Here is a 21181-nt window from a genome sequence, read left to right as displayed (position 1 = left end):
CTATTATAGTCTAACCTAGTGATAAATAAAATTTTCAAAATCAAGTTCACTTGAATTTTGCTTGTTTAGCTGGAGTTTCTTCATTTCCTTTGATGTGTTGCAAAATATCAGAATGTCCTCCATGCTCAACAGAAAAACTGTTGAACTACTTTTTTTTTTTTAGAAAAGAAAATTCTTTCGTCATCAATTTACTAAATTTACATCTTCTGGCATGACCATTAATTTTAATAGCTAATTTAAATCTTGTAAATGTAGGAATAAATGTTAATTCAAAAATATATAAAAGTATAATATGTAACACTGTTAATAACACATAAGATTAGCAAAAAGTATTAACTGTATTCAATTCCAGTATAGTTGACTGCATGCAAAAGCTATCACTATTGGTCCTTAATGAAAAAAAGGCTAACATTTTGATAACAGAAATAAATCAAATATGCCTATTGGAATATTAATACTCTTCATTTCTGCAACAGATGTTTATTTTAATAATATTACATGAAAACATTTTATCTTGGAAAAGCATGTCTGGCCGAATTTTGCAATGGAATGGATGAATCCCTAATTTGTTTGTGTGCATGTATATAAGCACTTGCCAGCTCATCCATGATAAATGGGAATTTTTAATTGATGAGTAAAGTAAAAAAATCAAACAGACATTCCATTTCATCATACATTTTATTTACATAATGCTGACTATAGCAAAAAAAAAAAAAAAGAAACCTAAACTTTTTCCATTGTTTTCTCAGAGTGGGTCAGAATTCAGAAAACTCACTAGTGTATTAACACTTTGGATTTTTGTGAAAATTTTCACGATGTTCTAATAACTAACTGTACACTGGAAAAATCTTAAGTTATTTTGGTAATGGAGCTACCCCTTTATCAAACTTATGCTAAAAACAAGATATAAACAGAGATTTATTACATTAAAAAGGATTATGAATTAGCAAATACAATGTCATCCCTAACCTTCAAAAAAATACATAGGTATATGTCTATTTTATATATCTCATTATCCTTTTTAAGGTAATAAATCTCATTTAGTTTAAATCTTGATTTTAGCCAATGTTGGATAGAGGGGTATTTCCATTACCAAAATAGTTTTCATTAATTTATTATAGAGACTCCCAACCTAAGAAATTTTTTTTTGTAAACCTATAGTAAACATGGTTTCCATTCCTGCTTTAGGCACTGCATCTTTCCTTTGCTCACTTTGAAAATCTCATATCTGCTACCTAAAAATCAAAATACTGCTCATAAGTTAATTGAGTCTATCATCCAAGCTCAACTTTGAGCTCTGGAGCAAGGAATTTTGGATTAGTTCACCCACACTACTGTCATATGCAACCTTCCCCTTTTCAAGACACTTTCAGTAGCAAAGGACTGTCACAGTATTGTGCTAGTAACAGGGTATTTTACCAGTTATCAAAACGGTCACATTATAAAAGGCACTAGCAAAGTTGTTGTTGTCGAGTCTATTGAAGAGCTTCTAGATATGACTGTGGAACTGCTTTGGCAATCTGTGGAACTTTGCAGTAGAGCTGTTCTCTAGGGTTGTCAATTTTCTGTAGAGCAGCAGCAATAGCTGGATAAGAATAGATGTGGACAGGTGTTAGTTCAACTCTTGGACAGTTCTTGCATGCTTCCTTAGTTCCTACTAACATCTGGCTGAATTTGCATGCCTTGAAAATGTTCCATCCTTAGTCTGATGATTGTGGGTATTTCTCTATTTTCATTAATTTCAATGATTTCATTCTTCTTCTTGAGTATTTGATTTACCAATCTTATTTTGGCGACAGAGTTAGCATCAGTTAATGATAGTGGGTGTAATTTTTGAGGTAAGTATCTTGCTTCTTTGGTTAGACTGTCTGCTCTTTCATAGCCTTCAATATTTACATGGGCTGGTATCCATTGCAGTATACAGTTATTTTTCAAATTTAACGTTAATTATTCATGAATTTCCTGAGAGTTTTGTTTTTCCATTTTTTAATGCTTCAAGTGCAGATTTAGAGTCACTGTAGATGGTTATTCCTTCTGCAATGTTTATTATCAGATTAGAGAGACAGAACTTGAAAGCTGTTTGTATGAATTTCACAAGTGAAGTTTGAAGCTATTTTGCCAGCTGTGGTTTTGATTTGCATTATCTCACCTCTAGATAGAGTTAAAAACACCCTGAACCTCTTGGTTGATTGCTTCATCAGATGATCCATCACCATAGGCAATGACATGGTTTACATTATTTAAGTGATGTATAGTGTCAAGTCCTTTTATTTTCTTCCTGTGAATCTTTTTTTGAACAAGGTTCTAGGAAATTTGTTTATCATTGTGTTTTTTGGTAGAATACTGGAAATGAATAGCTCTTTGCTTATTTCAATGGACAGGTGTTCTAAGTCAATCTGTTTTCTAATTTTCATGATCACATTGTAAAGTGGATGATCTCTTTAGTATAGATTTTCTTGTCCAGGCATCTAAAGTCCTGAGTGAGATGTGATCTTGTCGTTGGCTCCTGATTCTGTTATTCAATTTAACTGTGGAAAGTTTTCTTCTGTCTTCTAATATGTGAAGTCCACACTCTTGTTGCGCTTTTAAATTATTTGCAGATGAGACTGCACCTATAATAATTTTTGCTGCTCTTGATTGTACTCTGTCAAGTTTTACTTTTGAGTTAGTAGAAGCTGGAGCCCAGATTGATGACCATATTAGGTCGTATGAGTGCAGTATTATGTAGTTTTGAGTGTCTTCAGTTTTGCACCCCACTTTGTTCCACAAAGCCTTTTGATGATATTAAGCTTTTTCCTTCCTTATCCTTCAGTATGCTTGCAGTTAAATGAATAAAAAACCCTCAACACTGCAAGGTAAAAGAAGGAAAAAGGAAGAAGAGATAGTGTGGGTTCTACGGTTGATTATCTTGAGTTTATGGGACAAAAAACCCGCTTGCCCATGCCAGAGATCGACTAACTCGGAAACTGGTCAAAGAAAGGCTTAGAAAATGTTCCTCTAGTTGACGACTAGATTTGAAACTAGGCTACACAGGTAATGTAATTTATTTCGATAACGTTAAATTTATTGCATTCATTAGAATATCAAATAGCCATATTTTGCCAATTTTGTGGTTAATGTTAATGCCTGCTTTGTAAAAATGGGTGAATTTTATTTTATTTATTTTTATGTGTTCCACTCATGAAAGGTTTTAAACCCAACCAAACATATTTTTGTAAGCCACTACTGGCTTGAAAAAAAAACAAAAAAAAATCATTTCGTCATCCAAGCCTGTTTGATAATAATAAAAACCTCAGAAGAACTGTCAAGGCGTAGGTTCAAATCCCACTGTGGCATACATGTTTACATACATAAAATTATTTTATTTTATTGTTATTTTTTTCAGTTATATTTAACTTACTTCTATAACACGTTACTGCGCGCATATTGAGATTCCATTGTAATCATGCACCCTAACTGTATGTTATTCCTAGTATTGTTTAAACTACTGTACTGATGATGTCCCAAGATACTTGGGATGAAATATTTATGAATTAAATAGTCATTACTGTGGTTATTACGTGTGTTTTTAGTGATCTAAGTGGTAGATGAATTTCATCACCTAGTGCAAGCCCTCTTTACTAGAGGCTTGAAATCTTTATCTTCATTTTTTATGCTTTAATCTTCTCTAAGTTTTTCTTAGTAGCCTCAAAAACATTTTGTCACTTTCATGATATCCATCCATCCTTCCTTCGTACTAAGCTCAATGACCTGTCAATGGCCAAGTAACTTGGCTTTTTAGAAACCTGATACTGCTTGTGATTGTGCAAATATGATTAGCTGCTCTGTCTGCTATGCCTGTAAACTGCATGTGTTCTTTTGGCCAGTTTGCTTGTTTTGCAGGATGAAAATTATTCCTCTCTATAATTTTCATCTTTATATTCCCAAAGTCTACCAATGACTTTTATTACTTTTACACATAACTTAGTTTTCCTACATTCGTCTCTGTTCTCTTGGGTCACATGCATACTTATGAGGGTGGTCTGAAAAGTTCTTGGCCTAACAATGAAAAAACGAATTTATAATTTCAAAATTATTTATATTTTTCAACATAATCTCACTTAAGACTAATACATTTATTCCAGCAATGCTCCAGTGCCATTATCCCATCCCTGTAGTGGTTCTCAGTAAGATCTGCAAAATATCTCTCTACAGCTGCAATCACTTCTTGATTTCAAAGAAAAATTATGACAAGCAAGGGTTTTAGTTTTGGGAAGAGATAGACGTCAAAGGGAGTCAAATCTAGGGAATAGGGTGGACGTTCCAACAATTCATAGTGCAGATCCCTTAATTTTCCCATTGCCAAAACACCTTGGTGGGCAGGTACATTGTCCTGATGAAAGATAATTTTTTACTTCTGCAAACGGGGTCTTTTCTCATGAATTTTTTCATGTATAGTCTGGTTAAAAGATTGGGATAATATTCCCCGGATATTGTTTTACCCTTTTCAAGATAATTAATAAACTAAATGTCTTTAGCATCCCAAAACACCAATCCATGACATTTCCTGCTGATAGAACCGACTTTGTCTTCTTTGGTGCTGAACAACTGGCTTCTGTCCACTGTTTTGACTGCTATTCTTGTGTAATGGTGAATCCAAGTCTCATCCATAATAACAAATCAATGCACAAAATCAGTTTTATTCTTGCTAAAACGCTCCAAGCACTGTTCAGAGATTTTCATGCGAGTACGTTTTTGATCTGCTGTGAGCAAGCGCGACACCCATCTTGCACAAAGCTTTCTCATATGCAATGTTTCATGCAAAATATATCCTACACGTTCTTTTGAAATGCCTATGTCTCAGCAATTTCAAGCACTTTGACTCGCCGGTCATCCAATACCATATCGTGCACTTAATCAATGATTTCTGATATTGTTGCACTTTTTTGGATGGCCTTCACATGGATCATTTTCAAGGCTTCACGTGGATCATCTTCAAAGATTTTGATGCAAGTGCGTTTTTGATATGCTGAGAGCAAGCGCAGCACCCATCTTGCACAAAGCTTTTTCATATGCAATTCTTAATGCAAAAATATATCCTACATGTTCTTTTGAAATGCCAATAGTCTTAGCAATTTCACACTTTGACTCGTCGGTCATCGAATACCGTATCGTGCACTTGATCAACGATTTCAGGTGTTGTTACACTTTTTGGACATCCTTCACGTAGATCATCTTTAAGGCTAGTATGGCCATGTTTAAATTCGGCAGCCCATTTCTTAATTGTTGAAAATGAAGGAGAAGCATGCTCATAAACTTTTATGAACTTTGAATGAATTTCTTTTGGCATTAAACCTTCTTTTACAAAGAATTTTATAACCGCATGATACTCAATTTTATCAATTTCAAGGAATACAGACAACACTTTTGCTTCAGCAACTGTATAAAACAAACTACTTGATAGAATAACTTGCAATTTCACATGGATGATTATGACAGATGTACGATCTTATACAAAAAAAATCTTGCCGATAGTGTTGCCATCTATGATCGTGGCTGAGAACTTTTCAGACCACCCTCGTACATGAACTCCTGATGTGATTTCTTATTCTCCACTTGAAATTATTGTGTTCACTATGAAGGTTTGCTTTTTCTATCTTTCCAGATGACTTCACTACATGCTTCCCTAGCTCATCAATCAATGTTTCCTTCAGATTTTATCACTGGATTTTATTAGTTTTCAAGCTCTTGCACATTTCCTCCAATAATATTTGAGTCTCCAATCCAGATGTCAAAGCTGCTTGACTTGAATTCTATTATAAATTATGATGATATGCATTGTAGGCAATGGTATTCATTATGACTTTTAAAAATATTAAAATTTGATTAAATATTGTAATAAATAATAGTTTAAACTATTTCTATCAATCAGTATAACTGAATATGTCTGTGCACACAGAGAGAGAGAGGTGTTTTTCCATGGCAAGCAACCAACAGGTGTGGTAGAGTAGTTATGTCATGAAATGATTGCTACTAATATCAAATGCTGTGTGGATTCATATCCAATTTAAGTAATTGCTTCTGAATGTGCATGTTAAACTATAGTTAAATCTAATTTTTGTTATCCACTTACAATTTATAACTGACCTAATCACTACTAGCATTGCTATACAATATACCTAACTATGCAATGGCCAACTATAGTTAGTTATGCTATAAGTAATATGCATAATGTGTCCTGAAATTTTATAGGTTCTTTTGAAATCAAACACTCCAGGCTCACTTTAGAAATAATTTTTACTATAGCAAAAATTGGATTCTTACATATACTAAATAGAAGACATTTATATCTCCAAAAACATCTGTTAAACACAAGAGGCAATTAAGTTTTTCATAAAAAACATAAATACACTATTTAGGTATTCATTATTCATACTAATGAGGTATTAAACTGTATCTATAATATCTCTGGCAGTTATTTATTTTTATGTACAATTTATTATTTACATTAACAGGGAAGCCAAATTTAACTTCTTTTAGGAATATTATCCTTGCAAGTGATTTTATGAGGATTTTGAATAAATCACAATTCAAAAAATAAATCATTTTTTCATGGAATAAATCCCTGATATCTCCTAAAAATGTTCAAGTTATGGAATGCTTTATTTGTGACTTCAAAGAAAATGGAATACTGCATCTTAAAGAACTAAGTTCGGTCTGCGAATTCAGCCAGCATTATGATTACAGTATTCAACTCTTTATAATAAAGATCAAAAACATAAGATCAATCATCCCTGTTTAGACTGTCTTCAATATGTTATGCAAAGCAACTTCTTAGTACAATAATATATAATTATTTATCTGAATAATTGTGTTAGTTTTAAAGTGACTTGGATGAAATATTCTATAAAAGAAGCAAAAACCTAAGTTAAAATGTAACACACTTTTCACATACTTCTGATTGTTTCCATCATTGTAGATATAATTGAATGAACAGTATAGAACTCCACATTTTCTTTACTCTAAGTAAAGCCAGAGAAAAATCATGCAGCATATTCCCTCTCAACTCCATAAAAAATATAAAAAAAATGTAAGGCCAAACTTTTTGAAGATTTGATGGATAACCCACCTCCACTCTGAGCCATTACTGACAGTTGATCCAAGGCTATCAACTTAACTTCATTAGACTTAGATATTTTCCATTATTTAGTCTGTATGGCTTGTTTTCTGCTGACAGTCCAGTTATTTATAAATGTCCAATATGATTTTAATTTTTTAATTATTATTTTTTTTTAAAGTTATATCTGGTCTCTTTCGACAGTCAACTCATATCACAGCAAATAATTCCAAGGTCCCATAGAAAGAATGCTAATTTAAATAAAATTCGCCAAGAACTTGAACTTTGCAATGTAACAAATTGCTTTGGTCTCTATGATCATGTCTGCCATAGCGGGAGTCAACCTAGTAGTTGATATTCCAAAAATTCAAGTTTCATATTTCTGTCAGCTGAAAAGGTACAAAACTTTGCTTTTAAAAAAGTGGTGTGCTCTATATCCTATGAGTCAAATAGTACTTTTTTACATATACCTAATTACAAATTAAGTGCTAACTGATCAGCAATATATTAATTTGTAATCTGGTTCTGAGCCTCCGTAGCTCAGTTCAGTTGGTACAGATGAAGCCCTTTGTTCGGAAAGACCTGGGTTCAATTCCTGTCAGCGACATGAGGAACTTTTATCTGGTCTCTTTCGACAAAATGCGAGTTAGCTGATCTCATAAGAAGATAGGGTTTTCTTTTTTAACCCGGAAACTTGGGTTTTTTCATACTCTAGAACAAACCAGTCCCGTGAATACATGCATCTACAGACACAGAACACACTGGGGAGGCATAGGGCTAACCACCTTATCCTCGAGTACGGTTGCGGTTGCAAGAATACTTACCTCAACACTGTAAAAGAGGAAGGATTAAGAAAGAAATCTGGTTCCTCACCAGTGTAATAATCCAAATTCAAATGTTAAATTTAAATTTCAACTGAGTTGTTTTAGTGAAAATTGTTTAACAGAAAGAAAGGACTACAACTAGACTGTTTCATATATTAGAGGGGAAATGAAATCGTCACTACATAAAGTTTGGAAGCTATTTTCTTAAATAATGTTGGAAGTTACCAACTAAATGCTTTTCTATCATATTCCATATAATAATTATGTTGATAATATTTATATTTGTTTATTTATTTAGATAACAAAGTAGACCTGACTGTATATTTGCTTGCAGATGATTTATAAATTATGAACTGAACACGATAATATGGAAAGCGTTAATTTTTTTTTTTTTTTTTTGACAAACCCATTAAAGAAAGCTTAGAAACCTACTGCACATTGCTAAGTAGGTTAAGAGATGGATAATTCTGCTCTGAATAACAAATCTGGAATCTTTTTTGAGCCATTTTCAACCTCTAATAAACAGAGTAATGTTTCAGAATGGGTGATAATAATCACCTGGCTTGAAACAATCAATGTAATGAATGCAAATTATAATTCTTTTCATTCCATTTGAGGATAGTGAATTCTTTCTCCAATTCCAAATGGAAGAAAACATTTATAAGGGAGACGATATTTCTACATACTATCTTACTATAGAGATTGAGAGGACTAATTCTTTGCTCGTTCTGATTTTGGTAATGAATTACACCATCAATAGATAACTAATCCACAGTATATCTCTACTGTATATAACATAATTTGTTGTTAAGGCTTCACCACAAAAGTGCTTTTTTTTTCCCCACAAGAGAAAAACTAAGAAAAAAAAAGAAAAAAAAAAGCTTTTATTTGTCCTATCAAAACATTAAATTACTTCAAATAAATGTTTACTCAGAATTTCAATGTGTCTTAGAATGGTTCAAACAATGCTATGATATAAGAAAGCTAATATCATTTGGGAATCCAGCTTCTACGTCTATTTATTCATAAATGCATTGTTGGATATGGAAACTGTGTATTCTGAATATGATGCTAAACAAACCAAATGAGTCCAATACAGATGATTATGAAAAATAGCAAAAGATATTCACCGGTACTCCTTTTTTCATTAATCATATGGCGATGCTCAATCAATTTGAGGTATTAGATAAAATTTACAGGAATAAAATATTTACACTTACAGTTTAGACCTGTAACACTTATTTACTTTTTTACTGTTAAATTAATAACAACGTATAAAATAGTGAAATAAATTTTTCATTTACATGAATAACTCTACTTTATATAAGCAGTCGATATAAATTATTAGTAAACTCCATAAATATCATTATGTATATTACACAACATATGATGATAATATCTGTGCATATATCAAATGTGCACAATTAAACAAAAGTGTTATATATGCTTAGGCAACTGCTCAACAGTTCCAAATAACTAAAACAAAAATGACAACTGCAAATAAAAATGACAACTACTACTATTACTGTTAACCAACAAGGTAAAAAAATGATACCCGAATAGACGCACCTTTCATCTGACTAATGTATTACAAAATTTGCATGTAATACAGGAATTCATTGCAAAACTTGAAATCACGACAGCTTAGGAACATTAGAATTCTCTTCAGAAATGAAATATGTTGAACTAGTCCTCTGTATGAATGATGGTTCAAAATGACTAGAATTATTTTTTTCAGAGGATATTAACTGGCAAATATTAATCGACTTATTAAAAGAAATACTATATGTATGTATACATATAATATATACTGTGTATATATACATATACATAAGTACACACATAGCATTCATATGTGCCTAGCAATGTATAAACAAATCTGCACACAATTTCTGGTATTCAGAAGTACTCACAAATTGCATAACATTAGCCAAAACTTTAGCTTTTATGCTGCATATTACAGTTCACCTGCAATATCATGCATGTACTGATAATTATGTGCATGAACTTTTTTATATCTTACTCACACACCTAGCCAAATACATATGAGCATACATACAGATATAAATATATACATATATTTATATATATATATATATACACACACACACACACACACACACACACACACACACACACACACACACACACACACACACACACACACACACACACACACATCCTCTTATCTGCAAATAGAAAATTTCCTGCACACAGGTAAGAAATTAAATTTTGGTGGAAAACAGAGTTCAGGTATTTTCCTTGTTCTCACGGCCACTGGTGACATCACGAATGGAAGCAACTGTTTTATGGAACCAGGTGTTTCGAGATGCCTGAAGTTCAGCAAGTGCATTATTTAGCTGATGTGTAAAGTCCTAAAATGTAAAATAATCAGTAATATAAGCAACGAGCATAAAACAACAGGATATGATGATGACAAAATGTGATATAAAATAAAAATTCTGACCAACAGAAATAATAAAAGGAAATAAAGAATGGTGGTTCTTATGGCAGATGAGTTCATAATGGCGAATCTTATTAGAGTTGAAAAAAATATCATCATAATGAATTCTTCTTATACTGAACCATCTAGTTCTGTCTTGGAAATAAATATGGTAATTAAATATTTCATATCATTATTTATTTATACAATTTTAATTAATACATACAGCATAATTCAGCTCAGAGACAAATTACAACCTGTGCTAAACAAAGACATTTCTCAATGTTTAACTGTACACAGATTTGGTCTCCTGGTTTTCATCACGATGTGGACATACTGGAAAGGGACCAGAGAAGACTAAGGTCATAATTGGTTATAGGATATGAAGACAGATTGAGGAAATGTAGTTTGCAAATCTTGTGAATAAGAGGAAGAGAGGGGATATAATTGAGACATTTAAGTTGGTAAAGGGTTGTTATGGGTTAATGTGGAAGAAATTTTTCATAGAATGGGAGAAGGGCGTAGAACAAGGGGATATCCTTGAAAGATTATTATTATTATTATTATTATTGTTCCGGGAAACTCCAAGGAGTCGACAGACTCATCGAGGGAGGCCCTAACATCATGTCAAGAACAACTATTCTACATTCACACAGTATCTATCATACCTTGCCTTGAACTCATTCACGGTCGTAGCACCCACAACAGACTCTGGAAGCTTATTCCACTCATTTACCACTCTCCAAGTAAAGAACCTAGCTCTAACACCCTTGTCAACCACGCTCTTGCCCAGCTTCCATGCATGGCCCTAGTCCTCCCACCACCAGTCATATTTTCAAAAATATCTTCTGGATCAATCTTATAAAAACCCTTCAGTAATTTGAATGTCTCAATCATATCACCCCTCCTTCGCCTATCGTCCAATTTCTGCAACCCACAAATCTTCAACCTATTCTCATAAGGTTCATTCCACAGACCTGCTATCATCTTGGTCACTCGTCTCTGGACCCTCTCCACTTCCTCCCCATCACGAAGAAACCCTGGTGCCCATAGCTGGGCACAGAAGTCCAGATGGGGTCTTATCAAGGCTCGATACAGAGGAACAACAACTTGTTCGTCTCTGCATGTTAAAGTATTTTTCAGAAGCCAAGTGATTTGGTGAGCTGTTTTAGTTACTTTTGCAATGTGCCCCCTAAACTTCAACTCCCTATCCACCAACACTCCCAAATCCCTGGCCTCATCAATCTCCTGGAGTATGGTTCCACCAATGCGATATACTGCTGCTATTCTTTTCACCCCCATTACCCCTATCCATAACCTTACACTTTGCCACATTAAATTGACATCCATTTTTCCTAGCCCAGTCCTCCAAACCATCCAAATCATCTGCACTCACAATTGCTCTACCCAACTTTGCATCATCAGCAAACAAGTGAACACTTCTTCTCAGATCCTTTCCAATATCATTGATGAACAAATTGAAAAGCAGTGGTCCAAGAACAGAGCCCTATGGCACTCCACTAGTCACAAGACGTCTTTTTGACTCCACTCCTGAATAAACCACTCTTTGGTATCTCTCCTTCAACCACCCTCCTATCCATCTTACCAACCCTATATCTATCCCCATCTGCTCCAGTTTACTGATTAGGGTTCCATGTGGTATCCTGTCAAAGGCCTTGGCAAGGTCCAGTAGTATCACTGTAAACCCATTACCCCTATCCAGTTCAGCCGTCACTGTGTTATAAAACGTGAGCAAGTTACTGAGGCATGATCTACCCTTCACAAAACCATGTTGTCCCCCATACAATATCCCATTTTCATCTATCCAATCCTGTATTCTTTTCTTGACTAATTTCTCTAAGACCTTGACAATGATTCCTGATATGCTAATCGGTCGGTAATTTACAACAGCGGTCTTGGAACCACCTTTATGCAGTGGAACTATTTTCCCCTCTTTCCACCCGCTCGGGACTAACCCAGACCTGAGACTCAAATTAAACAAAATGGTCAAGGGTACTGACAATTCTTTAGCTGCTTCTCGTACAACACGAGCTGGTATACCATCCAATCCCACAGATGTATTGACATTGAGGTTATGCAATAGACTACTCACCTCCACTTCATTAACCACAATTCCCGTATAATCTACTGGTTTATTCGTTTCTGCAATGTCACCACCTGGATGATATACTTTTGCAAAGTGCTCACTCAGTAACTCAACTATCTCAACTGATTCAGTTACCTCCCTACCATCGGCATTCTTTAAAATCAATCTGCAATGTACATTTTTCCTTTTACTTGCTACATATCTAAAAAACTGTTTAGGATTCTCTTTATCCTGCATGGCCAATGTTCTTTCGTAATCCTTTTTTGCTTTTCTTACCACACTCAAGATATATAAGGAAGTGTGTAAGCAGGAGCAGAGTGGTTGGTGAGTGAAATGCATTGCTTGACATTGTGGTGAATGTGAATACATTGAACGAGTTTAAAGCACAGTTTGTACCTCCCACAATGAGTCTTTTGACTACATGGAGGTCTGGTGTTGATAACAGTAATAACTATAGGAATTCTTACTTCAAATGTGGTAGTCTAAACTCTGGAACACATATTTTTTAAACTAAAAATCAGAATATGTTGAAATAAATTTTTGTAAGTTTATGAAAAAAAAAAAAAGAAAAGGCAAACTAACATTTAAGTATATGGTTCTACCAACCAATTCAAAGATGGAATACTATGCATCAATGCCAATAGCATAATACACAATGAATGTTAACACTCTCAAAAAAGTAGTTCAGTTGGAAAACTTGGAATGCTGATCTTATTTGAATGTATGTACATCCAGCCACGTGATTCACATTTAGTTTTGTAGTTTCTTATTTTATGTAACAAAGCCTTATAAGCAGTAATGAATACAGAAGATAAATACATTTTTTAAGTAATTCACTATGAGAGTTTATATCAACTTTGATATGATTAATGGTTTGACACGTTTCACTTTCTTTATGGTTGACAACATTTCTATTTCTATAAATTCAATGTATAGAAATAATTGCTGCTGGAAACATTTGAGGGTTTTTTTTTTGTTTATGTTAAATATCTTCCTGATGATGCTGTCAGCAATAAAGGCAGCAAAACATGTCAAAGTAACATTGTTTTAGTAAATAAAAAGTCTACAAGTCAAACCTGGTTAATCATTCAAAGAAGATAAATACAGTATCATAACAGTGGCAAAATGTCTGGGAGTCTAATGATAAACCTAAATGGGGAGATTTTTTTTTTACTTATTACATAATATATTACATACATTAATATGTAGTATTTGTAGTTTCAAGTGTAAGCACAGAAGTTTGTGCATGAAATATCTTCATGATTAGTCTACTTGCATAGCTACTGACTTCATATCAACTGTCTCAGTATCATATAATTCAAAAAGTATTACAAGATTGGTCACTACAAAGACCAATTTTAACCTTTATTGAGGTCTTATTGGTATGAGCTGGACCCAGGAAGATATTGAGGTTAAATCAACATAGAAGTCATATTTCATGCAAGTAATAAAATGGTGTATATCCCATGTGATGTAAAGAATTAAAGAATAGTCCCAATGTAGCCCATGCATGTCGTAAAAGACGACTAAAATGGGTGCCCAGTACCCGGAGGTATAGCTGGGTTCCTTCTTGTAAGGTTGGGCGCAGGGCTAACAACCCTGTCCTGTAAAAACTCAACTTGTTAAGAAAGTCAAAAGGATTATGAATATTGGGTTGGAAGCTGGAATGTCCTGAGCCTGAAAGACCAGGAACATTGAAGAGTGTGTGTGAGGAACTACAGAGATATAGAGTATGGATAACAGCATTGCAGGAGGTGATATGGAAAGGAAGTGGCATATTTGATACCAGAACACATACTATTTTTTACAGTGGAGGAAATCAAAAACTCTTTGGTACAGCATTTTTGGTTAATAAAAAATGGAAACACTTGGTTCTTGATTTTAGACCAGTTAATGATCGACTTTGTGTACTGAGAATAAAGTTTAAGATATTCAATATTTCACTTATATGTGCACATGCACCAACTGAGGACTCTTGTGAAGAAGACAAGATGAATTTCTATGAATTATTGGAGAAGATATATGATCATATGTACAACCTGTTTTCCACATAAAAAAGTACATAAAGTTACCTGGAGATCAGCAGATGGAATAACGGAAAATCAGATAGATCATGTGATGATTGATAGACGACATGTGGCAGATATCATTGATGTAAGAAATTTTAGAGGAGCAGATTGTGATATGGATCATTACTTGTTAAGAATTAAATATAAACAAAGGATAAAAATTAATAAAGTAGGTAGAGGAAAGAGAACACCAAGATATGACATCCAAAAATTAAAAGATGGAAAAATCAGACAAAAATATATTGAAAGATTGAGAGAAGAAATAAATGAAGAAAATGAGGATGAATATACAAATGATATGACTATAGATAAAAAATGGGAAGGGATCAAGAATAAAATTACTAAAGTGGCTGAAGAAGTCCTGGGATTCAGAAACAATGATAAAAGAAATGAATGGTATGATTTGGAATGTAGTAAATGTGTTGAAGACAGAAATACAGCTCGTATAAAGATGCTTGAATGAAAAACTCGAGCAAATGAGAATGAATATAGAAAAAATGAAAACAAGCCAAAAAGATGTGTAGAAGAAAAAAAAGTGAATGGGAAAAGGCAAGGCTAAATGAAATTGAGATTTTGAAGAATACAGGAAAGGTGGATCTGAAAATCTGAAATCAAACCCCAACTCAACATCACCAGAGTTAAAGATCGGTACTATCAACATAAGAAGCCTGAATGGCAAAGAAATGGAGCTAGCTGAGGAATTAGATAAGTACCAGATCGACATAATAGGGGTGACTGAAACAAAAAAGACCAAAACTGGTGAGATCTTTCTGAGCAATAAATACAAAATGTTATATTCAGGCAATGACAATCAAGGAAGAGAAGGAGTAGCCATAGTATTCAACACAAAATATGAGGCTAATCTTCTTGAATGGCAGTCAGTCTCAAGTAGAGTAATGTGGGCAAATATGAGAATGGGGAACTGGACAATGAGACTTATTTGTGCCTATGGTCCCACAGAAGGTTCTACTAAGGTAGAAGTGGAGGAATTTTTTGACGCTTTAGAAAAAGCAACTGACACAATGAAAAAGGAAAAGTTGGTCCTTGTTGGGGATCTAAATAGCAGAGTAGGAAATGATTGTGAGATATACAAAAATACTTTGGGAAAATTTGGTGAAAAGAGCAAAGCTAATAATAATGGCAAATATCTGTTGGATTTCTGCTCAGGACATGGACTGGTTATTACTAACACCATGTTCCAACATAAAAATGTGCACAAATTCACATGGAGAGAAGAGGCTAGGAATAAGAAAAGTCTCATTGACTATGTTATTGTTGATAGTGATGTTTTCTCCCTTGTGCAGGACACCAGAGTGTACAGAGGATTTGGAATTGGAAGTGATCACTATTTAGTCTTGAGCAGGATAAAATTGAATTTCATATTGAAAAGAATAACATGTAAGAAAGTTTTAAAGCGAATAAAAGTTGAGCAGCTCTCAGATGTGAACTGTAGACTAAAATACAGAAAGATTATTGAAAAGAAAATGAAAGAGTTTGAGAACAGGAATCAAGCCTTGGAGATTCAGTGGCAAACTCTGAAAAAAACATTGATTGATTCTGCCAGAGAGGCATGTGGTGAGGTTGTGTGCAAGGATAAAAAAATCAGAACTCCCTGGTGGACACAGGAAGTTAAAGAGGCAGTGAAGGAAAAAAAAAAAGCATATCAAAAGTTCCTGGCAAATAAGTCAGCTTTTACTCTTACAGAATACAGAGACAAATGTAAGAAAGCTAAACACTGTGTAAAACTAGCTAAACAAAAGTCATGGGAGGACTTTGGCAAGAATATAGAAAATAAATATCAAGAAGGTGGCAAAATATTCTGGAGGTTGTTGAAGAAGCTTAGGAATGGAGGAAAGAGTGCTGTAAAAGGAATTAGAGATGATAAAGGTGACATGAAAACAGGAGAAAAAGATATCCTTGAAGTATGGAGTAATTACTTTGAAAAACTGCTAAATGAAACAAGAAGTGATGACAGCACAGTGATAAAAAACACTGACCAGGTATGCAGTCAGGAATACATATCCATACTTGAATTAGAAAAAGCCATCAAAGGCTTGAAATGTGGAAAGGCAGCAGGAGTAGATGATATTCGACCAGAAATGCTGAAGTATGGTGGTATAAAAGTCTTACAGTGGCTGCACTGCATAGTTCAGAAAGCCTGGACAGAGGGACGAATTCCCGATGATTGGAGTAGAGCTCTCATAGTACCCATATATAAAAAAGGGAAATAAAACTGAATGTGAGAATTACAGAGGTATTTCCCTACTGAGTGTTCCTGGCAAGATCTATGCAAGTATACTTGAGAAACGGTTGAAAAGAATTGTGGAAGAAAAGCTTGGTGAAGAACAAGCTGGATTCAGGCCAAATAGAGGCTGTCAGGATCAGATCTTCACTTTACGACAAATAGTTAAGAAAGCCTGGGAATATAACAAAGATCTGTATTTAAGTTTTGTTGATTTGGAAAAGGCATATGACAAGGTGCCAAGAGAGAAGCTATTCAATAAGCTGCAGTTATATGGTGTCAATGGGGCATTATATCAAGCAATACTTAGTCTTTATTTGAGTTGTAAGTCAGCAGTTAGAATTGAAGGAAGTACAGGAAGATGGTTTAATGTTAAATCTGGTGTGAGACAAGGATGTACATTATCCCCTCTGTTATTCATTATCTATATGGATCACAATATGAAGGAAAGTGGTATTAAACCTGATATCAAAATTGGAGATGTTAATGTCAGCTCTTTGCTTTATGCGGATGATGTTATACTTCTAAATAAATCCGCTACAAGTCTGCAAGATTCTCTGACTAAATTGAATAGCTGTTGTAATAGATATGGTATGAAGGTCAGCAATAAAAAGACAAAGACAATGAAAATAGGCAGAATCATTGAAAATGTCAACTGTGTTGTGAATGGAGAACCTGTGAAACAAGTAAAACATTTCAGCTACTTAGGCACGATTTTTACTGAAGATGGTAAATTAAATATAGAAATAGACAACAGAATCAGCAAAGCTGGTATGGTGGGAAGTCAATTGAATAAATTCATATGTAGTAAGAGAGAAATTAGTCGGAACACTAAATTAGCTGTATACAAGACAGTGTTCAAACCAGTTTTAACTTATGGATCTGAGAGCTGGGTCAGAAGTAAAACACTTGACCAAAGACTAGAGACCGCAGATATGAGAGTACTGAGAAAGATTCGAGGCGTGAACAGATGGCATCAATGGCAATATCATATTAAAAATGAGGATATTAGGAAAGAACTTGACAATGTCAGCATCCAGGAATGCGTTAGCAGAGCTAATCTCAGGTGGTATGGTCATTTAAATAGAATGGGAGAGGAAAGATTAGCAAAACAAGTGTTCTCTGCCAGGTTGGCAGGAAAACGACCCAGAGGAAGACCAAGATATAGGTGGATTGATATGATACAATGTGCCTAAGACGATATAAATATAAGATCTGATAATGATAATATTGGAGTCTTGACAAGTAAAAGACTGATTTGGAGGAAAATTGTAGATAGGAAGTTAGTAATGATGTAATTTTTTCATGTAGTACTGTCATATCCTGTGCACCCCTTGAGGGTACATGGCAGGAATTTGATGATGAGGAAAGGTGGATTTCAACCCAGAACAACTTTCTGCAGAGACCATGAGGGCAACTTGCTCGGTAGAAAGGAGGACATTTTGAGAAGGTGGGCAGAATATTTTGAAGATCTCCTTCAGGACAAAATAAGCTTGGAAAATAACTTTCCAGAAGAAGATGAGTTTAACGAACCCCTGGCAAGTATGGGAAAAGCCGAGACAGAGGAAGCACCAGAATTAAACTAGATGGAATTAGCCCTAAAGAGAATGAAAAATAATAAAGCACCTGGTGAAGATGGAATACCAGTTGAGCTATTAAAATATGGTGGGCAATCACTATTAATCAAATTACATAAGTGCTTGTCAGAGGTATGGGAAACTGAGTTTATGCCTACTGAATGGAACACTGCTATTATCGTTCCTATACATAAGAAAAATGAAAGTCTCTGTGCCAAAATTATAGAGGAATATCACTGTTAGCAGTAATTTACAAAATATTTGCAAGGGTACTGGCAACTAGATTGCAACCCTTTATAGAAAAAACACCAGGCGACTACCAATGTGGCTTTAGGTATGATAGATCAACAACAGACCAGATTTTTACAGTACGAACTATAATGGAGAAATGCTACGAGTTCAATAGCAATCTGCACCATTTGGTTGTGGACTTTAAACAAGCCTATGATAACATCAATAGAGATAAGCTATTTAAAGTCATGAAGGAATTTCAAATTCCACCTAAACTGATAAGATTAGTTAAATTGACACTCAGAAATACTATGGATAGAGTGCAAATACAGGGCAAACTCACACCTGAGTTCAGGATTACCAAAGGATTACGACAAGGAGATCAACTATCAACAATGCTTTTCAACCTATGCCTTGAAAGGGTAATACAAAATGTAATTATAAACAGAGGTGGAAATATTATGAACAGAAGTCTACAGCTTTTGGCTTTGTGGATGATGTGGACTGTATTGCAAGGACCGAGAGAAGCCTCAGAGAAAGTTATAGACAAATGAGAGAGGAGGCAAGGAAAATGAGACTACAAACAAACAAAACTAAAACAAAATACTTAATTGTTGCCAGAGATAAACAAAACTTTGGAAACAGCTAAAGTTTCACGGTAGATGAAGAAACCTTTGAACGAGTCCAGCAATTCAAATATTTGGGTTCAGTAATAATAGAAAGCAATGATGTGTCAGTTGAAATTACCTATAGAATAGCTGCTGCAAATAGAACTTATTATAGTATTCAGCCACTATTAAAATCTAATTTGATTTTGATAAAAAGTAAAATCCAGCTATATAAAGTAATCCTCAAACCTATACTTTTGTATGGCTATGATCCAGAGGAATAACAAAGAAATAATGGAGAAATTTAATGAAGTGGATATTATTACTGAAATAAAGGTGAGAAGACTGAAATGGTTAGGACATGTTCAGCGAATGGAGGATGACAGAGCCGTAAAAAATTTCTTCATGTATGGACCAGGTGGATCTAGGCCCAGAGGACGACCAAAAAGGAGATGGCTTGAAGATGTGGAGGATGATTTAAAGAAAATGAGAGTAAAGAACAGGAGGAGCAAGGCACAGAATCGTGAAGAATGGAAGGCTATCCTAAGACAGGCCCAGTCCTAAATGGACTGTAATGCCAAGGAGTAGTAGTTGTAGTAGTAATAAAATGGTGTATCACCATATTAATAAAATATGATGGATAAAAGATAGTTGTAGAAGTGATGATAAAGGAGATATAAAAACTGAAGATATGGTTATTCTGGTCTGGAGTAATTAATTTGAAAGATCCAAAATGAGATAAGAAGTGACAGAACAGTAAGAGAAAATATCCAAGAGGAATATAGTCAAGAGGATGTGTAGTGATACATGAGATTTAAAAAAAAAAAAAAAAAAAAAAAAAAAAATCTGAAATGTGAAAAAGCAGCTGAAATAGATGAATGTGGAGTTAGGCAGAATAATTCAGGAGAATGGTCAACAGAGGATCAATTTCTGAATGATTACAGCAGAAAACTCTCATAGTAACCAGCAAAAAGTGTAAGAATTGAACAGGAACTTCTTTGCTGAGCAATAAGGTTACAATTTATGCAAATCAAACCTGGTTAAGAGGCTAAGAAAAATTTGCACTTTTTTTTATTTTTTTTTTATCAGATGTATACAAATTGAATACAAGTCCTTAAATTCTAGAAATATAAGGGCTCATATTCAAGTTCTGTAGATCTGATAAAAAAGCACATAACGTGCAAGCGAAAAGCTGATCAAAACATTGTAGTGTAAATAAGATATTATACAAAGCAATACATACTTTAAATTAGCAGATAGATTTGAAGGATGGACAGAGAGATGGTTTGATGTAAAAACCTTCTGAGCAAGTAAAACTTTTCAGTTATTTAGGTAAGCAGTTTTTAGTGAAAATGCCAAATTAATGGCAATAGATAACAGAATTAACAGGCAGGATAAATGTCATATGGAATAAGAGAGAAACTAGTTTGTCAATGAGACTCCAAGGTTTGGTTCTTGTTTTTGAACTGTTTAATTTTTTTTTGTGAATAATGTTTGCATAGATGAGTCTGCAGTTCACCTGTAAAAGCTGCTCAGCTTTAATTATTATTTTTAACTTTCTTACATATTGTTCTTTTCCATGTGATATTCATTTTTAATCCCTCTTAAAATTAGGTGATGAACACTTTTAACTTCGAATTTTCTGCATATTCTTGTATCTTGAATCAGCATGAAGATATCACTGTCTTCTCTATTTGTAAAGTTGTGCACATCTTTATGTTGGTGCTGGTTTGTAATGACTAGTCAGTATCCTGAAGAAATCTAGCAGGTACTTACCATTACTGTTAGCCTTGCCCTTTTCTCCAAAACTTTTCAATGTGCATTTTTCCATTTTTTTTTTTTATGCCTGCTTCCTTCTCTAATGTCACAAAAAATTCCTCCATTTCTTCCTTATAAGAGCCTTCTGTGTGTTCACCCATCTACACAAAGTTTCATTGTCCATTTTTCCATTTTGAAGCTAGCCCACATAACTTTATTTGAAATT

The 21181-nt window shown here is 34.1% G+C and overlaps 1 protein-coding gene across 3 annotated transcripts in view; it reads right to left on the bottom strand.

The window, feature by feature from the left end:
• Positions 1–6320: 6320 nt before the first annotated feature.
• The window catches only part of LOC150103728 (rab GTPase-activating protein 1-like), a 473281-nt gene continuing 458420 nt past the window's right edge, over positions 6321–21181 (bottom strand). For all 3 annotated transcript variants that reach the window (XM_090397129.1, XM_090397130.1, XM_090397131.1), the window contains one exon: positions 6321–10295. In XM_090397129.1, the coding sequence (XP_090253255.1) occupies positions 10170–10295 (126 nt within the window). In that variant the 3' untranslated portion in view covers positions 6321–10169. The remainder of the gene's footprint in view (positions 10296–21181) is intronic.

The sequence above is a fragment of the Typopeltis vanoorti genome, chromosome 8, assembly GCF_054136105.1.
Source record: "Typopeltis vanoorti isolate ZY-2024b chromosome 8, IOZ_Tvanoo_1.0, whole genome shotgun sequence".
Taxonomy (NCBI): domain Eukaryota; kingdom Metazoa; phylum Arthropoda; class Arachnida; order Uropygi; family Thelyphonidae; genus Typopeltis; species Typopeltis vanoorti.
Note: the sequence above shows the minus strand (reverse complement) of the source record. Positions and strands in the feature narration are given on the sequence as shown.